The sequence below is a fragment of the Tupaia chinensis genome, unplaced genomic scaffold (genome assembly GCF_000334495.1).
Source record: "Tupaia chinensis unplaced genomic scaffold, TupChi_1.0 Scaffold000184_1, whole genome shotgun sequence".
NCBI lineage: Eukaryota > Metazoa > Chordata > Mammalia > Scandentia > Tupaiidae > Tupaia > Tupaia belangeri.
In genome coordinates this window covers 5,139,993-5,162,359 of record NW_006159659.1, presented here as the reverse complement: position 1 = coordinate 5,162,359, position 22,367 = coordinate 5,139,993, and the positions used below count along the sequence as shown (strand labels likewise).

The 22,367-nt window shown below is 38.8% G+C and overlaps 1 protein-coding gene and 1 non-coding gene across 2 annotated transcripts in view; one reads left to right on the top strand and one right to left on the bottom strand.

The window, feature by feature from the left end:
* The window catches only part of TRA2A (transformer 2 alpha homolog), a 25,065-nt gene extending 2,698 nt beyond the window's left edge, over positions 1–22,367 (bottom strand). The window contains 5 exon segments of the mRNA XM_006172301.3: positions 1,132–1,247; positions 5,312–5,500; positions 7,347–7,506; positions 9,765–9,898; positions 22,166–22,367. Of these exon segments, the coding sequence (XP_006172363.1) occupies positions 1,132–1,247; positions 5,312–5,500; positions 7,347–7,506; positions 9,765–9,898; positions 22,166–22,201 (635 nt within the window). The 5' untranslated portion in view covers positions 22,202–22,367.
* On the top strand, positions 14,317–14,441 carry LOC114007503 (small nucleolar RNA SNORA66). The gene has a single exon (XR_003549120.1). It is a non-coding gene; the product is annotated as a small nucleolar RNA SNORA66 (small nucleolar RNA).

Sequence of the window (22,367 nt, the reverse complement as noted above, 5' to 3'; positions counted from 1 at the left end):
TATCCATAACCAAAAACGCTTCTGCCAAACGTTTCAAACTGTATACTGCTCTACTATTAATATACTGCCCAATCAGGAAAAGGTCAAATGAAGTACCATGTGGATTTTCACTTTAGTATGCTGTAAGTCTCCTTGTCAAAACCCACATTTTTCCCAATAAGGTTTCAAATTATATCAAAGTCTATATTCCTTCTTTCAATCTTAAAAAAAAAAAATAATTCTGGGGGGGCCAGTGGGTGGTATGGTGATTAAGGGCACTGGACTCCCACATGGCCAACCATAGTTCAAGTCCTAGACCTGCCATCTTGCTTTCTCCCTCTCTCTCTGCCCTTCTGGTCAAAATAAGTAAATAAATAAAAAGTTAAATAGTTCTCTGTGTGTTGTCTTTTGTTATGTATTTCAAAACATAAAAACTCCTATTTATGTTTTATTTGCACACAGGTACGGCATGAGTTTCAAGCTACTGGGACAAGGACTCAAACCACGGTCAGCGATGTGGGAGTCCAGAGTAACCATTATGCCATCTGCTGGCCCCCATTTTTCTTCTTTTAAACTAATATCAATGAAATTTGCCTGAAAGAGTTCCCAGGTCACTTTAGAATAGAGAGAATGTACATATTTAAACATGATAGTTTCTCTAGGATCTATTAATTTTGCTACTAGCATAATATTAAAAGAGCCAATAATGTACTTTGATAGTTTTAATTTGTCCCCAGCTCACTTATAGATAAATTATTCAAAGAATAAGAAATTAACAACTTTCCATTTTTAATTACAGAAATAAACCATTTTCTTTTCTTTTCTTTTTTTTTTTTTAAGAGGGGCTTTTTGCTATAGGGCGTGTGCGCTCGCCAGAGACAGAAAGTGAGAAATCACCCCCCCAGGGGGGATGGCCACGCTGCAATCCCTTTTCCTCCATTCTCCCCTTGGGATCTTGGGCGGGCACGCACGCACATGCATCCAGTGTGAGTTTTAAGCCACCGGGTCCGGGACTCAAACCGTGGTTGACTACGTGGGAGTCCAGCGACATAGGCATTACGCTAACTGCTGGTCTCCAACCATTTTTTTATGCACATATTCCCGGTGGATATTTGACTTGCATAGGTTAACTTAGGAAACCTGAAATCTTACTGAGTTGGTCTGCCCATGTAGATGCCTGGTGTAGGTGTATGTGCCCTCTTAGTGATAGAATAATCCACACGAATTCTTCTACCATCCAGTTCCATTCCATTTGCCCTTTCCATAGCCTATAAAGAACAGGGACAGAAAGCCATGTAAGATTTATTTGACTTAAAGTAATAATTAGTTTAAAAGTATCTATAATCCAAAGTAACTTTCCTAATTTTGAAAATGCTATGGCAATGCAGCTAGTACAGGATATTATATAGACATAAAATTTAGACCACAACTTTGTCCAGAATGCATTTTAATTTACTCAATTTAAAAAGTAGTTAACTAACTTTATCACTGAATAATTTTCCAGTTTGGGGTCAGTTCCCATTTCAAGTCAATAAAGCGTGCTTATATGTGCATGTGAGAGAGAAAAGTCTTTTCAAGCTAAACTTTCTATAGGTTGCCCCGGTAGCCTGTCATTTCCTACTTCCTAGTCCCAGCCATTTCACTTTAGTAAAAACAACTACAAAATCTTACACATTTTCCCATTTGAAATTCCCAAACTGAAAGTTCTCTAAACTTCTCTTTCTCAAATAGTTTGAGGCAACAAGTTTACACATTAACCTTCGCTATATTCAGGTCCACAGCCCTAGTTATTTTACTAAAGTACAAACACTTCAGAAAACTACTTCAGAAGGCTTGTGCTGAAAAACTGAGGGCGGGCATACCCTAGGTGGCACAGGTAGTAGGCCCCAACAGCAGAGCTAGAGGCCATATGACTGACCACATGTTCATCAGATCCCAAACTGACCTGAAGACAAGCTGGGCACAGTGCACCAGACTCTAATATACTACAATGCGGTAATGTCAAGGGTACATTCCCTTGTATCTCTCTCTTAAGCTGTCTCTCATGAATTAAAGAAATAAGTTCACAAAAAAGCACAACTCAAACTCAGAGAAGCCTGTGTAATTCTGAAGTTGAAAATAACTAGAGTCAGTCTTTTTTTTTTTTTTTTTTTTTGGAGAGGTTTTCGCTATAGGGCATGTGCCCTCGCCAGACAGACAGAGATAGACATAGAGACAGAAAGCAAGAAATCGCCCCCCAGAGGGGATGGTCACACCGCAATCCCTTCTCCTCTCGGGATCTTGGGCACGCACCCACACGCGCCTGGCGTGAGTTTTAAGCCACCGGGTCTGGGATGCGAACCACGGTTGACTATGTGGGAGTCCAGCGACATAGCCATTATGCTAACTGCTGGTTCCCCACTAGCGTCAGTCTTGACATCTCAAAACAAATTGGAATTCAGCTGATGTATCTAGACTGGACTAGTCAGTCCTTACAACACACTGCCACCTAGTGAACTCCAAGTACAAAGAAAACTAAGTTGGTCAACAAGTACTTCTCTGTCTTTATACTTGAACTCATTGTGCCATGAGACAATACCAATAAATGTGATGCTAATTAACCGCTCTAACAAATGGAAATATTTGAAAGAAATTCTTTAGAACCTAGGTACCACTTCTATTTTTATTATTGTTTAAAAGAATTATTTATTTAATTCCATTTGTTATTATTTTTTAATTTGACCAGAGAGCAAGTGAGAAAGATAAAGAGAAAGCAAGCAGCCAGGTCCGAGATGCAAACCATGGTCAGCCATGTGGGAACCCAGCACCTTTAACCACCATGCCACCTGCTAGCCCCCTATTTTTATTTTTTAATTTGCCAGAGGGCATGTATACTCAGGGAGAAATAGAGCGCGCGAGGGAGAGAGTAAGAGACTGAGAAAGAAAGCATCCCTCAAAGGGGGTGGTCACACCACAATCCTTTCTCCATTTCCTCCTCTTTTCCAAATTTTGAGCAGATGCACCTGGCATGTTTTTCAAGCTGCCAGATATGGAACTCAAAACTGCACAGTAAACCATGTGGGATCCAGCCACCTTAACCACCAAGCCACCAGCTGTCCCACTTTTATTTTATCCAGAAATTAACCAAGAATGGGAAAAAAAGAGACATAGGACAACCAGTTTGACAAAAGAAATTGTTACTGTTCATACTTTCCAATTTTGACTTCAGCCCAGATACTCAGTATTTCTAACTTACATTTTTCTCAAGTGAGAACAAGAATCAGAGAATCACAAACATGCAACAGTTTTAAAACATAGTTGTGAAACTGACATTATAATGCCTATTGCATAAATGGCTTACAAAGTGAAGTATCCTTTTATTACAGTTATAGAGGGTTTCTCAATTCTCCACACTAGCACTTTAAAGCTTGCCGATTCTATGTTGTGGGAGACTACCCTGTCCATTATAGGATGTTTAGTAGTACCCTTAGCTTACACCCACTACATACCATGCCAATAGCAACTATTATTTTTGGAAGGCATGCCAGTTTTTATTACAACTACTTTTTATTGCATTCAGACACTGCTGAAACATAAGAGTGCTGACCTACATGCAACATGAAAAATGGCACACACAAAAATTCCTGGAATACTTCATTATCATTTTTTTCTAGTTTTGCTACAAGGCATGTGTGCTCAATAGAGAGAAGGAGAGGAGGGGAAAGTGAGACTTCATGGCGGGTGGGCGGGGGTTGGGGGAAGCCAAGTCACAATCTTCTATTCTCTTCCATTCCTCTGAGGATTTTGGGTAAGCATGCACACGCACCCTGTGTATTTCTCAGCTACCAGGTCCAGGACTTGAACCTCACAGTTGGCCTTGTGAGATCCAGGTTACCTTAATGTCCGTATCACCTGCCGGCCCAAGTACTCTTCATTTATTAAGGTCTGATAAAACTTTAATGTTGAGCTTCAAAAAACTCTACCATGAACTTTTTATAAAAAGAAAAGGCTTACTGCTGCTTTTTAAATTCAATGCCTCATACATTAGAACAGTATTATTTTAAAGCACTGACATCAATTAGGATCATTTTGTTAGGCAAATAAAGACTAGTGCTACACAAAAAAAGGTGGGCCAGCAGGTGGTGCTGTGGTTAAGGTGCTGGAATCCCACATGGACAAAGGCAGCTGGAGTCCTGAAGACTGGGGACTTAAAAATCATATGGGACAGTATATGTTCAAATTCCCAGGAGACTGGAGGAAAAGGGATTATGTGTGGTCTGTGACTGCCCCTATCTCTCTGTTAAGCACACATGCCCTAAAAAAGGAAGAAGAATCAGTACCTTACAGTATTACTTTTCAATTATGGAACAGGATAAATGAGATAAATGATTATGAAAAGTCTGAATCTATTGTATATGAGGGAACTAATTAAGACGTGACATTACATAGGTTGAGTCTAAACATAATTTTTTCCTGAAAGACAAGGTCAGGCACCATGTTGTGATCCTCCCTTCCTCAGCTTCCTGTCTGGAGTCACAAGGCACACACACCACTAAACTCACCTCTTCTTTAGCAAGGTTCTCATGATATTTTGCGTAGGCCAATCTTGACCTCATTACATCTTCCTGCCCCATCTCCCCCAAACTGCTGGATTACAGAGACATGCCACTGGGCCTTCTTTTTAGTCCCAGCCAGGAAGGCTTAGATGTTCAGCAGCAGTAAGTTCCATTGAGGCTGAGCCAATATAATTAATTTTTTTTGAGAGGTTTTCACTATAGGGCGCATGTGCTCGCCAGAAAGACAGAGACAGAAAACGAGAAATCACCCCCCAAGGAGGTATGGCCATGGCACAATCCATTCTCCTCTCAAGATCCTGGGCATGCATGCACACATGCCTGGCGTGAGTTTAAGCCGTTGGGTCCGGGACGTGAACCATGGCTGACTACGTGAGAGTCCAGTGACATAACCATTACACACACCATCTGCTGGTCCCCACATTATTCATTTTTAAAAATCATTTTATTCATCTGTTTGGCGCCTCAGTATGGGTTATTCAATATGGAACACTTATACCCTATAGTTTTCTCATTAAGTCAAAACACATTTATTTCTCATTCTACAAGACCAGATCTCAATCAGGATATACCTGTACCAGAAAACATAAGCTCTAAAGTTAAACTGTGGCCACTCTAATTGGGAACATAAAGAGGTAGAATTTGAATCAAGTCAGAACCAAAGGTGATATAATACCTACGGAAATCAAAGTCTATTGCTCAACTTTTAACAGTCATTCAATATGTAATCAGGCATATGAAAAAACCTTTCAAACTGAAAATTACAAAGTCCAACTTACCTCCTTTGAGTCATCTATTCTCTCGAAATACACAAAAGCAAATCCTCGTGATCGTCCAGTACGTTGATCATAAACCACATTAACACCACTCAACGGTCCATAGCGAGAAAATACTTCACGAAGATCTCTCTCTGTTGTGTACAAACTGAGGCCAAATACTCCAAGACAAGTATTGGGATCCGGATTTGCCTATTTAACAAATTATCATAAAAAAATAATCTGAATCTACTGATTCCAGTCATTTGGAAGTAAGATTTAATTGCCAGAGGGTACAGGCGCTCACAAGAAAGAAAGTACTCCCCAGTGGTATGTGGTCATACTATAGTTCTTTCCCTCTATTTCTTCATCGCATTCGATTCTTAGGCATGCACGCACACCTATTGTGTTTTTCAAGTTGCCTGGGGGCAGGATTCAAACTATAGTTGGCCATGTGGGATCTGGATCAAACCAACAGACTACAGGACTAGCCCTAAAAATAAGATCTTAATAGGACTAAAGCAGTTGAGTCATATTTTATAGTTCATAGTACTTTTTTTTTTTAATTTTTAAAGAGAGAGTTTTGCTATAGGGTGTATGTACTCACCAGAGACAGACAGAAAGTAGGAAACTGCCGCGCGCCCCCCCCCCCATCCCTGGGGGTATGGCCTCGCCACAATCCCCTCTCCTCCATTCTATGCCTGGGATTTTTAGACGCCTGTGCACATGCGCCTCGTATGAGTTTTTATTTTAATTAAGGATGTATTTATTTTCAATTTTATTTCTTCTTCTTCTTCTTCAATGCAGACAATAGAGAAACAGACAGAGAGAAAGGGAGAGTGAGAAAGGAAGCTGCCAGGTCCAGGACTTGAACCATGGTTGGCCATGTGGGAGCCCAGCGCCTCAGCCACCACACCACCTGCCGGCTCTGCACCCAGCAGAAGTTTTAAGCCACCAGGTCCAGGACTTGAATCATAGTTGACTACATGGTAGTCCAGCAATGTAATCATTACACCATCTGCTGGTCCCAGTTCATAGTACTAAGTCTTCTTTGGAGTAGATTTTCTAGTTATAGCCTGAATAAATATGTTTCCATGTCTAACGAAATGTATTTTAAGAATTCATCCTAATATTGTCTTCTAATTTATTCAAAACTTTACATTCCTTATAGATTAGTGCTGAATCTGACTTCATCTTCATCTCTAACTACTGATTTTAAGAATCAAATAGCTTGGCTTAAACCTGGTTCTGCCAATTAGCCAAAAACAGAGACACCGTCATACTCATATGACGGTGTCATATGTCATACTCAATGTCATACTCAACATGATTATCAGGCTTACAGAGATGTTAAGAAAATTGGGAACCAGCAGTTAGCGTAATGGCTATATCGCTGGATTCCCGCGGTTCGCGTCCCGGACCCCGTGGCTTAGAACTCACGCTGGGCGCATGTGTGTGTGTGCCCAAGATCCCGAGAGGAGAATGGAGGAGAAGGGATTGCAGCATGACCATCCACCCAGGGGGTGATTTCTCACTTTCTGTCTCTCTGTCTCTCTGTCTGTCTGGCGAGCGCACACGCCCTACAGCAAAAACCTCTCAAAAAAAAAAAAAAAAAGAGAGATGTTAAGAGAATTAAATGAATTGAATAAAAGTGTCACCTATTATTAATACAGTTGGTTGTATTTTCTTGCTTCCCTCCCATACCTAGATGGTAAACATTTTGTATTTCAATATTTTCACTTTATGCTTCTCACTTAAAGTCCTGGAACACATTTCTTCCTAAATTTCATCTCTTTAACTATTCAAAAGTCAAGAAAATACATTGCCCTTTGTTGTAGCTGTAAGCTACTATAATGGCTGCATTGTCTTTTATTAGTCTATCTGTGACACAAAAGGTTTTTTTCTCTTTATCTTTAAAGCTAATGCAGCTTGTCAGTATGTGCCTAGGGTATTACTACCAAACAATGACCTTGCTCTGACAAAATCAAGATATTATGCCAGGACTAAATAAAACTCGAAGAGAAAAACAGGTTTTCATTATTTTGTATAAACCACATACCCTGCTGCCTGTATGTCTTCTGCGGTTAGACATTGGAGAATGACTTCGGCTCCTTCGCCGCCGGTATTCTGGTGTATATGACCTACTTCGAGATCGTCTCCTGTGTGAGTGAGATCTGGACCGAGTGTAGCGTCTATGAGAATGCCTCCTTGACCTCGACCTTTGAGAAAAATTAATTTATTATGTGAAAATCCTGGGGAAAAAAATGGCTAACACCCATACGGCTGCCATGTATACATATGCCCCCGCTAAGAATAGCTCAGCAACTCCTCCTTCCCAAGGAAAGGCTATTTTTGTCCTGTTAAATCACTACAATCTCTTCCTTGTTCTCAGTCTATCTCTTATACACTCACCCCTTCATCTTATTTAAAAAATACCAAAGCTCCAAACTAATCTTTTTATCCCACCACAGTACACTTGGGGTAAACTTCAGACCAGCTTACTAGAGAAGATTTTGTATAGTTGCCAGTAGTGACGGTGAATTACATGATGATCTATCTCCTCCTCTAATTACACCTGACCAGAGCTCTACCTGCACAGTCAGTATCTTCAGGTAAAAGATGTAGCAGAAGTATGAATCTTTTTTTTTCCCAAAGAATTATTTCATCATTATAATTTATTTTGCTTTGCTAGAGGACACATGTGCTCACCAGAGGAAAAAGACAAAGAGAGAGAGAGAGAGAAAGAGAGAGAGAAAAGGCCACCAAGTCTAAGACTCAAACCATGGTTAGCCATGTGAGAGTCCAGAGCCCTAATCACTACATCACCTGCTGGCCCCCAGAAATATGAATCTTAAAAAAAAGTTTCTCAAATCATTCTGAAAATAAGAACAACACACAAATTATCTTTCTATTTTACAAACATTATTGGCATACAACTAAACACTAGGACTAGTGTAGTGCCGCTGGCAGTAGCATGCCACTGTGTCCTACTGAAGCATTTGGGAAGGCCCCTGGTTCTGATCCTAGACTGACATAACCTACTGGGTGTGACCACAAGCCTCAGGAATAGGAGATCACAGTATGTTGAACTATGGTGCCTATCCCTGGCTGTCTCTCTAAGAAAGCAAACAAGAAAGAAAGAAACAAACAAAACTCCAGGGACCAGCAGTTAGTGTAATGGCTATGTCGCTGGACTCCCACGTAGTCGACCACGGTTCGCGCTCCGGAAGCTTAAACTCACACTGGGCGTTTGTGCGTGCGTGCCCAAGATCCCAGGAGGAGAATAGAGGAGAAGGGATTGCAGTGTGGCAATCCCCCCTGGGGGGTGATTTCTCGCTTTCTGTCTCTCTCTCTCTCCCTGTCTGTCTGGCAAGCGCACACGCCCTATAGCAAAAAACAAAACAAAACAAAACACAAAAACAAAACTCTCAAAAACAAAACAAAAAAACAAACAAAATTCCAGGACCAGCAGATGGTATAGGGCTGGACTCTCACATGGCTGACCATGGTTCGAGTCCCAGACCCAGAAACCTGAAACTCAGGCCAGGCACATGTGCATGCATGCCCAAGTTTTAAGAGAATGGAGAAGGGATAGTGGCATGATCATCCCTCTGGGGGGTGATTTCTCACTTTCTCTCTCGCTGTCTCTCTCCAGTGAGTGCATGTGCCCTAAGGCAAAAGCCTCTTAAAAAAAAAAACACACACACACACACACACACACAAAAAAAACAAAGAACAAACAAACAAAATCTACCGCCAATTTTAAATGCCAAGCACATTTAAACCAATTGGCATATACTGGTATTGATAACTAGTATACAAAAGATAAACTAGATCAAGATATGACTCTTAGCAGTCTAAGCCTTCATTTAGAATAATACAGCATTAGTTTCTCTTTTAAAAAAGTAAGGTTTTTTCCTTAATTTTCATTTATTTTAATTTTACCAAAGGGGAAGAGAGAGATAGAGAGAGAGGGAGAGAAAAAGTGAGAAAACAAGCCACCAGATGTGGGACTCGAACTGCAGTCACCCATGTGGGAGTCCAGTGACCTTAACCACCATGTCACCTGTTGGCCCCCTAGAATAATACAGTATTAGTTTCTAAAACTAATTCACAATTTTGAGTCTTTGGTGAAATTTCTACACAAAATACAGCCAAAAATGCCTGGAAAGGTAAGATTTAAAAAGTTTTAAAATGAGGGAAGGGACCAGGGCTCAGTTGTGCAGTGGTAAAATGCTGCTCTCATGAAGCTGGATTCATATGGAAGATCAGGGATTTCACTATCTGACTGAACTACACAAACCAAGCATCTATGCCACCAAGACCTTGTCTAGCTGGGAAAATTGGAGGGGATGGTAACATAAGACACTGTAGAGGGTATATGTCTGTCTTCTCTCCCTGTCTCAAGTTTGTAAAAGAACCTAATTTTTTTTTAACCCAAGGAAAGCATTTTAAGTATTATTTTAAGTACACTTACCTGGATTTTGACCTTGATCGAGAATGGGATTCAGAGTGTTTGGAAACCCTTGATGGACTACGAGATCCTGACCTGCTCTCCGATTTTACACGAGCAGGAGTTCCCGTTGGAGATTTTGACTGAGAGCGAGACTCCTAACAAAGAAGACAGTATTACAAATGGCACTGGTCATGTAGATGCCTAACACCTAACATTTAAAGTACCGTAATTATTTATATTGATTGCTCCTGAAAAACAAATGGTTAGGCAACACCCTCCAGAAAAAAATTTCAGCTCATTTATAACCCATTGTTAATACTGCTAACTGTCCTCAATAATTCCCTACTTGAACCAGATCACCAATTCTCTATTAACTAAGTAATCATGCAAATTCATCTACAACTTGATCATACAGACACTGGAACATAAACCATACATTTACTTAACCTAGGACCCATTCATTCTTCCAGATTCTTTTAATTCTACTTCACTCTTGCTTTCTACTTCTCTTCATTCTTCATTGAGTTTTTCATTTTTCATACTTCGTGTATTCTTCCCCAATTCAAACAATTCAAAATAGCCTTAAAAAAATATTCAAGTGCTTCTATCTGACCAATCTTCTGTTCAATTTTTTCCCCCATTCAATTTTAATTTTCTGATCTTTAATACTTTTCATTAGCCTTCTTTTATCTTGATTTATCTTCCACATTCTTGGAAAAAACTCTTCAATTTCTTCACGAACATTAACCTTAATGGAAAAAGAACATTTAGTATATTTAAGCACGTGGGGATTATAAAACTCTGCTGGAGTTCAGAATGTTATCTACCAAATGGAAAAACCAGCAGGTAAAGTGCAAATAACTAATTAAAAAAAAAAAAAAACAATTGTATAGTTTTTTTATATTGTTCAAAAGTCTAGATTCTAACAAGAATTTACTGAATTTCTCTGAATTTTTTAACCATACTCTTCACCCTCCTCCCCTTTCATATTTCATTCTAGTTCCTAAAATGTGAACGATTTTAATATAAAATAGTTAATTCAAACATAAATCTATCGTTAACTGTAATTGTTCCCCCATCTGAATGTTAAATTTCCACTGTTTTATAACCTGCAGAACACTAGTGATCTTAAAATAAGTTTTCAATAAGCCATGGTAGGAAATTGATAATGCTTAAGCAAAGTATCCCAGACTGAATAGTTTTACATACCTATCTAAACTCATGCTAAATAGCACAAATGCCAAATTTCAAAGTAAAATTACAATTCCTAATTTTGTTTGACCACCATATTTGCTCATTCTGACATAACCAGAAAGATATGTTCTTAAAACAATAACAACAATTAAAAAAAACCAAGGGGGAGGGGAAACATGAAATTTTTTAGAGTTCCCCTTTGGCTTATAAACTACAAAATTAAGTAATTTTGCAAATTCCACTTCAAAATGATAATAGTATCCACAAAATGTAAAGTTAACAAGAAGTTAAAATTTTTTTATCACAGCCGTCACCTCTGATCCTATCTCCTCCTCTATTTATAGCTTTTACATATTTTATGCATCATATACTTGTACTTCTTTCACTGACTACACCCTGTATCAGAAAACTGCTTGCTTTCTGAGAAAGCTGAATGCAAATCAAAACTTTCTCAATACAATGATGATTTGTTACAGATTTGAAACTTGCTTTTTAATTTGACAAATATGAGGCAATTACGACCAAAATAGGATGAACAATCTGCGTTACTCTGTCAATTTAAGCCTTGATTATTAGTGTAAATAATTTTGTTAATTTCACGAAATAATTTCAATTTATTTATGCCATAAGACTATCACACACCTTTCCTTAAACAGCTTCCTTAAAGCCTTTTCTTTACTTCAAGCTTAATGTTAAGACATTTATCAACTGTACTAATTGTAGAAAAAAATTTTTCCATATGAAAACAGACTAAAATGTACAACTACCTTTCTATTCAACACCAATGTTTCCCATTTAGCTATCTACCATAAATTTCTCCCCGCATCTCTTATATTCTCTAAAATCCTGGACAGATGCCTGGAGCAAGCACCGTAACTTTGGCCTTTTCAAGCATCAAAATTGTAAAAACAGTTTTTTATTGTTTAGTACTTTAAAAGTATGGCAAATTTGCTTGTAATTTAAGTTATACAGGTTGGTTCATGAAATTGTTAAGAGTATCTTCCATCTCTCTTTTGGCTTTCCCTTCTATAAAAGAGACCCTATGGCATAACATTCATTTATGTTACTGTTGAATAGCAGTAGTTGGCTATGAACATTACCACAGCCCTTATTAGGCACATAGATAAGAAGGCTTTCATTCCTCTGTAAGATGTGGTAAACTTTTCATTTTACAAAGACAGAAATAAAAATATTGTACGACCCAAAATTTACTCTTAATACAGTTTACTTGAAGCTTCTTAGTAAAATGACAAAAATTATTATGATCCAAGTATGTGTATTTTTGGTTTTCTAGTCCTTCCTCATAACCGTATGTCTGATAGCTGTTCAAAGTACCACTTTTCAGGAATTATTATCAACAAGGTAACTCAATAACACCTTAGAATTTTAAGTCCCAGTTTGGGAGTAGCAACAAAAATATTAAGGTATGACAGAATGTCTTTTTTAAAAAAGACATCAGCATTATTTTAAAGAAGTTTGTTTTTATTATCAAAAGTGCCACAAACACATAACTTCCTTTATGTTCTGACCCTTTCTCTTTTTATCTCAAAGATAAATCTATATAAATTTCTTCATGGAGTCATCCATGATTAAAAAACAGTCCTCTCACCTATACCTCTTATTTACAATAATTTAACTTCCAAAACCAATTTAGAATCTTATCTAAAAGGATAAATCAACAACGATCAGTAAGCCTAACCAAAAAGATAAACCAAGTACAAAATAAAGTTAGTTCTTCAGAACCACTTTTACTATAATACCCAAAAAAAGCCCCAAATGTCACATTATTATTTACCATTATAAAGTAACTTATTTCTCAAAAACTGTTACCAAATATCATTTTCACTAAACTCTGCATTAGACATCAAGCTACAACAGGTTCTTTAAAAAAAAAAAAAATTATTTAACCTTATTTATTTGTTTAATTTTGACCAGAGAGGGACAGGAAGCAAGAGAGCGAGAGCATGAGTCAAAAAGCAAGCCACCAGGTCCGGAACTCAAACTGTGGTCAGCCATGTGGGAGTTCAGCACACTTAAACACCACATCACCTGCCGGCCCCATGAGAGGTTCTTTATGGAGGACAATCCTTTTCTATTTTTGACTTGTCTCCATTCTAAATACTAGTTTTCACCTTTTCCAAAGAAATTCTTAAAGCTATTCAAATTTTAGAAGCTGAACTGAAACTGCAAACAGAAAAGAAAAAAAAAAAATAAAAAACTGAACACTGGGAAGAAGTGGTATCTAACCTGTTTTTTTTTTTTTTCCTAACCTGTTTTTAAAGTTGTCTAACCAAGGAAAATTACTAATTCCTCAGTAATTTGGCTCCTGAAGCCATTAAAAAATGTTGCTAAGTTGATATGGGAATATCAGTGGTTCAATCAACTCATATGTGTTTGTTTTTAAATATTCTTTATTAAGATTTCTCTGTGTTTGAAGGACATAGCCAAAAGTAGGAAGAATTAAGAAAGTAGTATGAAACATAAGAATCATCCTTCTGTGTTAAAATACAGTTGTATTTTATACACTGTAAATAAACACAATAACCATGTACATTGTTTTTAATCAAGAAAAACGTTATTAAATATATGCCCACATTTGCTGCAAAAAATGAACTCAATTCCTTTAGCAAACAATAACTGCAGTCTCTAATTACAGTCTATATCGTATTGTAGATGGAAAAAATTCCAACACAATATATACTAATACAAATGCTACAATGTAATCTATTCCAATGTTAAGGTCAAATAAATTCTATGCCAGATAATAGTGCTAAATTTACACAAACTCAACTTCATAGACTACAGTATAAACTTGTAAAACAAACCTCAAAATATATTTTCCTACTACTTTATGAAATTGGAGCTCTTCTTGCAGACTAGTGCATTTACTTAAATTAATGTTCCACAAGGCATACAGGTGGGGTATAGTGATGTACTTTAATGACCTAAATACCAAACTAATATTTTTTTAAATTTTTAAAGAATTATTTTATTTAGCTTTATTTATTTATTTATTTATTTATTTAACCAGAGAGGGACAGAGTGAGCGGGAAAGAGAGAGAAAGTGAGAAAGAAAGCTACCAGGTCCAGGACTTGAACCATGGTCAGTCATGTGGGAGTCCAACGCCCTTAACCACCACGCCACCTGCCGGCCCCCACAAACGAATATTTTAAGAACTTCATTCTACAGGTCTTGTAGGAAAACTTGTATTTATTCAATTCTTTTATTTCAGTCTACAGCACTTAACAGTTCTGCCTCCTTTTTCTTGGGTAAGACAAGTTACTTCTTTGGCTGGTTAAAAACCAGAGCGGCCACTTCCAGTCTCTTTTTAAATATCCACTGCTATTAGAGCAATCCTTTGAGAAAATTCCTGGTTGTGTGCAAACTTAACCACCAGTCCTGCATGATGAGGCAGAACCGAAGGGAACAAAAGGTTTGATGAAGTAATTTTGGTGACAGAGATCGATTAGCCACTGAGGTGGCCCATTCTATCTAATACAGTGTAAAAGCAAAAGTGCTCCTAATTTTAAATAACTTCCTTTTTTTTTTTTTTGGAGAGGTTTTTGCTATAGGGCACTTGCGCTCGCCAGAAAGACAGAGATAGACAGACAGACAGAAAGTGAGAAATCAACCCCCAGGGGGGATGGCCACGACGCAATCAGTTCTCCACTCTCGGGATCTTGGGCACGCACACACGTGCTGGGCGTGAGTTTAAGCCGCTGGGTCCGGGACTCGAATCGCGGTCGCCTACGTGGGAGCCCAGTGACATAGCCATTACATAGCCATTACGTTAACTGCTGGTCCCAATAACTTCCCTTCTTTTAAGGTCAATTATCTGTATGCTGCATTTTAAATGAGGTTAATGTGGTCTCCATCTGCAAAGTCTTATATATATTCCTAATATTGTTAACTCTACATTCCGTAAAGTTTGGAATAATTTTGGCAACTTTTTAATCACAAAAGACTTAACTTTTAACTTTTTTTAAAGAGTTATTTTTTATTTAACTTTATTTATTCATTTGAATTTGACCAAATAGGGACAGAGAGAGCAAGAGGGGAAACTGAGAAAGCAAGCCAGTGGTTGGCCATGTGGGAGTTCAGCACTCTTAACCACTACACCACTGCTGGCCCCCAAAAGACTTAACTTTTATCATGAAGTAACTGACCCTTAAATATTGCATTCAAATTTAAACTCACTCAACCGTTCTTAAATTACCTGTCAAATATATAATATTTTGTACAAACTATAAATGTGGCTCATGAACTTGCCAACTTACACTCATGATTACTTGTAATATCAAAAGTGTGTATAAAGAGACCATCTCAATAGTAAACACGTTTCTAAGGATTTAAGTAGCTTAACGATAGTAAATCTAATAAATAGCAACTAAAACCAAACTAAGAAACTGTTACAGTAATCTTTACTTGTTTTTTTTTTTTTTGGGGGGGGGGGTTCGCTATAGGGCGCGTGCGCTCGAGAGACAGAGAGACAGAGAGACAGAAAGCAAGAAATCACCCCCCAGAGGGGATGGTCACGCCACAATCCCTTCTCCATTCTCCTCTCGGGATCTTGGGCACGCACACGCGCCCAGCGTGAGTTTAAGCTACCGGGACACAAACCGCGGTCGACTACATGGGAGTCCAGCGACATAGCCATTACGCTAACTGCTGGTTCCCTTTACTTGTATTTTCATCTTGGTATCAGAGCATAAATCTGAATAAGTCAAATGACAGACCGTGGTTTCAAGAAAAAAAAAAAATCCTATTTTTCTTCCTCAAATCTGTAAGGCTGAGTCATACATAATACTGCTGGTAAAAATCATGGGACAGTAAGGATTATACAACCACATAGGGTAGCAACCTGAAAGAGAAGGAGAACCACATTTCTTTTCCTTGTTCTTCTCTCAATTTTTCTACAGAAGTTTACAATGTTTTCCTCATGTGATTCATTACCATTTTCTCCCTTTCCATTTATTCACTTAACATGTGAATACACACCTTTTACTAGTGTTAATTATTTGATGCCTGAGTACCCAGTATTATTACTGAAGTGTGTCAAGCAAGTTTTAGAAAACTACTATGATGCTTGTTCATGCCACATAACACCTGATATACTTTAGATGTTACACCACAGATTTACAAAAGAAAGGCTATACACAATGTTTGTCAGTTTTCTAAATGACTCACATCTAGTTTACTACATTCCTTGACTTTCTTTCAATTCTCAAGGCTCTTTATTTTTTGGGGAATAGTATACAACACATAAGCATCACTTGTTAAAATGCGGTTATGCGAGGGAACCAACAGTTAGCGTAATGGCTATGTCGCTGGACTCCCACGTAGTCGACCGCGGTTCGTGTCCCGGACCCGGTGGCTTAAAACTCACGCTGGGCGCGTGTGCGTGCGTGCCCAAGATCCCGAGAGGAGAATGGAGGAGAAGGGATTGCGGCGTGACCATCCCCCCTGGGGGGTGATTTCTCGCTTTCTGTCTCTATGTCTGTCTCTGTCTGTCTGGTGAGCGCACACGCCCTACAGTGAAAACCTCTCAAAAAAAAAAAAATGCGGTTATGCGAGACCAACAGACCATAGCAGTTACATTACTGGACTCCCACCTGGCCAACCATGGTTTGATTCACAGACCCAATGGCTTCAAAACCGCACTGGGTACCTGGTGTGCATGCCCAACATCTGGGATGGTGGTGGGGAATAGAGAGGGGATTGAGGTATGGTCATCCCTCACGGAGGATGATTTCTCCCTTTCCTCTGTCTCTGTCTCTAGCAAGCACACAGCCTTAAGACAAAAATCTCTTTAAAATATGTGGTTATGCTCTGCGGGTATAATTACTCCATTTCAAAACCCTGCATTCTACCTGCATGGAGCAAATTTGTACACTTCAGTGAAAGAATCTCAAATATAAAAATTAGAGCTTTAAGATGTTCCCTTAAGTTTCCAAATTCTCTGCTTAAATTGAGAGGAATAAAAAGGCATTAAAATTGAATAAATGATAGCACTGAACTTTAGAAAAATAAACTCAATACAAATAAGACCAACAGGTTTAATACTATCCCTAGTATAAGAAAGGAAGGCTTATTTTTTTCTTCTAACAGGTTGATTTTCTGAGATATATGAAGTTAAAAACTGTTGAAGCTATACTAAATCTTTTGTTGTTTTTGCTATATGGTGGCCATGTACTCACCAGAGACATAGAGAAAGAGGGAAAGTGAGAAATCACTACCCAAGGATAATGGCCACAACACAATCTCTTCTCCTCCAGTTTCCTCTCCAGATTTTGCACACCTGCCCAGTGTATGTTTCAAGTCCAGGGTCCAGGACCAGGCAGTCAGCTAAGTAGCATCCAGTGTCTAAATTTCCATGCCACCTGCTGGCCCCTTAACTAAGTCTTTTTTGAAGCTAAACAATTATGACATCCCTCATATTTTTAGTTATAAAACTCCATAAACAATTAAACCCAGCTCAATCAAGATGACTTCTCAATGAGCCTAGTCATTAACCTTACCATTAACAAATCAGGATTCAAAGAAAAAAAGTTCCCCCACCATTTCTTCCTCTTTTTAAAACAATTTTCACATGCAAAATCTTAAATTCCAAATTAATACAAATTATGTTTTGCTCTTCAATCTCATCATCCAATAGTCTCATATATTAGTGGGAACTCTACGAGTCTCAAGAAGCCAAAACAACCACTAAAAAGTAGGCAATAGCAATACTTTCCTTCTTCACTTGCATACACAGCAAAGCATATCATAAACTGCAGAATTATAAGATGGACCTCTAAACAATACAAAGTCATTAACCTCTACAATAAACATGAGTGCATTATATAAGGGAAAATCTGCACTCAACATTTTTAGTTTAAAAATAATGAGGGGTACTGGGAAAATAAAATTGAGTGAAATGACAAGAAAAGTTTAATTTCTATTCTCTGTAATACTATAAAATATACAGAATATAAAACTTAATTTTAGTTGAAGCTGCTTGACACAAACAACTTATTACTTTACTGCGGAGGTAACATGTTAAGCCATATGAAATTCAAATGCCAAGCTTACTCCCAGTTCCAAAGGGCCATTTCCACTTCAAACGTTTAACCTGATGTACAGGTCCTAAACAAAATTATTTATTTATTTATTTATTTATTTATTTTAAAGGTTTCTGCCATAGGGATGTTCACTCACCAGAAAGAGAGAGAGAGAGAGAAAGTGAGACATCATCCCCAGGAGGGATGGCTACTCCATAGTCCTGTCTCCATTCTCATCTAGAGATTTTGGGCACATTCCAAGCAATACAACAGCACACCTGGCTTGAGTTTCAAGCAGGATCCAGGAATCAAACACGTAGGCCATGTGGAAATCCAGTACCCTAACGATAACACCCACTGGCCCAGGACATATTTTTTTCCTTCTTTTTGGGAGAGGTTTTTGCTATAGGGCACGTGCGCTTGCCAGACAGACACAGACAGAAAGCAAGAAATCACCCTCCAGGGGGGATGGCCACACGGCAATCCCTTCTCCTCCATTCTCCTATTGGGATCTTGGGCGGGCACGCACGCACACGCGCCCGGAATGAGTTTCAAGCCACTGGGTCCGGGACTCAAACTGCAGTCACGACATGGGAGTCCAGCAACATAGCCATTACGCTAACTGCTGGTCCCGGGACCTATTTTTTTTTAAATGGCCTCATTATTTCCCTTCAGTCTTTCCATCCCACTACTGTCCTGTTTAGTTCAACTCTTAATAAATAATTCTTTCCTTAAATATTTCAAGTGTTTCTAGCTGCTCCTCCTATAACAGTCTCTTTATTCTTTCTTAAAATTCTTTTCATTATGTTCTTTCCAGAATTAAAAATTAATAGATGGCTCCTTACTACATATTAAGTCCAAATTCCTAAATCTAGAATTCAAAAGTCTACATTACCTGACGGTATATTTAGTCAAATCTATCCCACAATGTTCCAGCACAATCTCTTCACTATCACATTAACGAACCACTTCATTAACCTCATCAAAAGATCTAGTGAAAACTTTACACTTCAGATAAACCTTTCCCTTCCCCTATCTTACAAAACTGCCCAACTCCAGTTTCTGAATTCCTTATTCTATCACACTGCACTTGACGATACACTTTTAACCACAGTTGAACTGTCAGTTATATTAAATTAGACTCAAAGTTCTCTTTCTCTCAAGAACACCTAGCTTAGCCCTTACTAAAAAAGCAGCATTTGCTCTACCAAGCAGCTCTGCCTTGGGTTACTTACAACAGAATTCAGGCAAATATACTTTTTCCTTTTTTTTAAAAGAATTATTTTATTTAGTTTTATTTATTGTCATTATTTTACTTATTTTTTTATCTTATTGAGGTTGACGAGAGAGAGAGAGAGAGAGAGAACGAGAGAGAGAGAGAGAGAGAGAAGAAAAGTGAGAAAGAAAGCTGCCAGGTCCAGGACTCAAACCACGGTCAGTCATGTGGAAGTCCAGTGGCCTTGGGCACCAGGCCACCTGCCAAACCCTACACTTTCCTTCTTAAAGTTTCTTCACTATTGTCCTTTAAAGTGAAGAAATATTAATCTATAATGGAAAAGTAAGCTTCTGTAACTGCTTTTAGCAAACTCCATTAATGGTCCTGGGACACAAAAGTATACTGTGTCCTTTTTGGGGGGAAAAAAGGTAAATTAAATATAAACAGCATAGTGTGTGTATGCAATGAAGATTTCTGGCTGTGCCATCAGTTTTTAATTCCTAAAATGTTAACATTACTTCAGCTCTTTGAAGATTATCATGAGCAGTATATGTGAAAATATATCTAAGATTTTGGAGGTGGTAGATTTAAAAAATGCTCTGGTATTGTCTATACTAGTAGTATTAATCCTATTTCTTTAGTATGTTCAGTAGACTCTAGAAAGTTATCCACTAATACCCTCCAATACTAAGCATCTTTTTAGTAAGATGAGGTTAGTATGTCACCTATTTATATTGTAGATGAAGTAGGTGAACTCGCACTTTTAAAAGAAAACATTCTTCTCACTAAGAATTAATATAGAAGGGAAACACTGATTAATTGAAAAACTAGATTCATAATCTTCACAAAGGCATCTAATAATGTTAACAACTGAATATTAGTTGTTAACCTGCCAATGCTCTCCTTTAGTATTAATTGAAACACAACTGCTTAACCATCTTGACACATCAGAAAATCCTTTAACTGGTTTGTGGTCGGTAGATAAAAAGGTCACTGTAAATTATACCAAAAACAACAATGAAATTAAAAAGCTTTAAGAAAATTTTTAAAAAGTACACTTCTAGAAAAGCTTCTAGCAGTCCACTAATGCTTTAACCACTTAAAAATTTACACGTGGGTACCACTTGGGAAAAAAATATTTCCTATGACCACAAATGGCCAAAAGAGGGAGACGAAAAAGGTAAAATATTTTTTCTCCTAAATAAATTGTTACGGGTGACAATTATCTATTAATAGACTTACTCCTTTCCTTAGTTTAAAAATATCAACTAAAGGAATCAGAGGCCCACCAGCAGTCCTTTTCACTTCCCCACAAACCAAAATAAGACAAACATTATTAACAAAAAGCTCGTAAGTTAATCAAAAGAAAGATACAAGGACATCGAAAAGTCTTCCCACTAACAACCTAACAATTCAAAAAAAGGAAGTTGTTTACAACTACCACCAAATATTTTTATGGGTGATTTTACAAGTTTTGTTAGGACAATCACACCACTCCAAAAAAGGAACAGGTTTAATCATTCACTTATATCCATGCTCCGAATTAAAAAAAAAAAAAAAAGCCAATCTTAAATTTATTTCTTCAAATTCCTTTCCTCAAAAAGAACAGAAGCCTAAAATCAACCTTATGATTTGACTGGTCTCAGGGGTTTATATTCTGAACTTCCAAAACGGACAAAATGCATTCCTCCAGTACGTACCTCAAATGTTTTCCCTAGTGACTGGAATAAATACCAACACAACAATCGGAACATGTTGCCTGGGGCTTTTGTTTCCTTTTCAGGGCTTCACACTCCCACCAATTTAGACTACCAGAATAACTTCGGAAACATAAGTCAAATACTTTAGTACAATTAAGTTGGGGATAACGTATTCCTTGTGTTGTTTCTACCTACCCAACCCCAAGTAAGAAAAACCCTCTGAGCCCTCTTTGCTAGAATAATGGGGTTTCGAGAAGAGAAAGGGGAGAGGGCCTGTAAATTTCGGGTAACCTTTGGAGTTAACAGTATAAACTGCCTTTAAAAATAATAAGCCACGAAATTCCTCCAGTTACGTAAGACTAAAAAAAAGACAGAAGATTCTTTAAAAAAAAAAAAAACGGAAAACCTGTAAAGGAGTGATCAGTTTTTAGATGAAAGGACATAGGAAGAAAAGCATCAGAAGCTGAGTTATAAAGAAAAAAAACCCAACATCAAAGAATTTGAAAAATAAGGCGTTATAGCATTTCCATATTCATTTTGAAGTGAAAGGAAAGCAGAAGGACATTAAGGGAAAAAGAATTCCTCGCGTAGTGTTCCCCTCACAGCTCTCGTCTTAAGAACGCTTAAGGGTCGGTGCGGTCGTTGACTAACCACTTCATTAGGCTCGTCCCACCTTCAACCTCAAGGCTTTTTCGCCTTTATAGACGCAACGCCGCCGGTTCCAACAGAGACGCGGCCGCTCACTGCAATAGAGAGCCAAGGAGACACAGGCCCCAGCTAGTCCCACGCCAGCTTCTCCCCGCCCAGACAACTGCCCCGCGCCACTCTCAACCCCGAGACCCTTTACGAAGCTCGGGGTCGCCTGAAATGCTGCCGCGGGAATCACCTACCACTACCTGGCCGGAGGGGAACTCCCTGCGATCTCCTCCCGCCCCAGTTCGACGAGGACCCACACCTCGTCACAGAGATAAGGAAGTTTCGGAGGTGGGGAGAATGGAGGGAGCATTGTGAGGAGGAGGGTCCAGGACCCAGGAGACCAAGTATGCGCCAGTCTCCAAAAACAGGGAGAGGGGTATATCCATGGTGTTTTGAGTTAGGAGTGGAATCCAGAAGCCATCTTGGGATGTGAGGAAGCAATTGCGATGGCTCCAGAGGTTGCTCCCCGCAGGGCCCTCGCTGGACTCCCCGTAACCCCTGCCCGACCGCGCTTGTCCCCGAGAAACCCCGAGTCGGGCCGCCGCCGAAGACGGCTCCCGCGGCTTTGTACTCACTCTGCCCTCGAAGTTGTTCTCCTCTACATCACTCATGACGGCCAGACGCTCCCAGAACTAAACAAGAGACAAGTCTCGGCTCGAGGGCCGATGGCCTAACCAACCCGCTGACTGGACCGCGGGGAGAAGAGAGTCGGCAACAACAGCCAGTCCACTCCACTCCCACTCGGTCGCAGGCTCCGGCAAAATGGCGCCGGCGCCG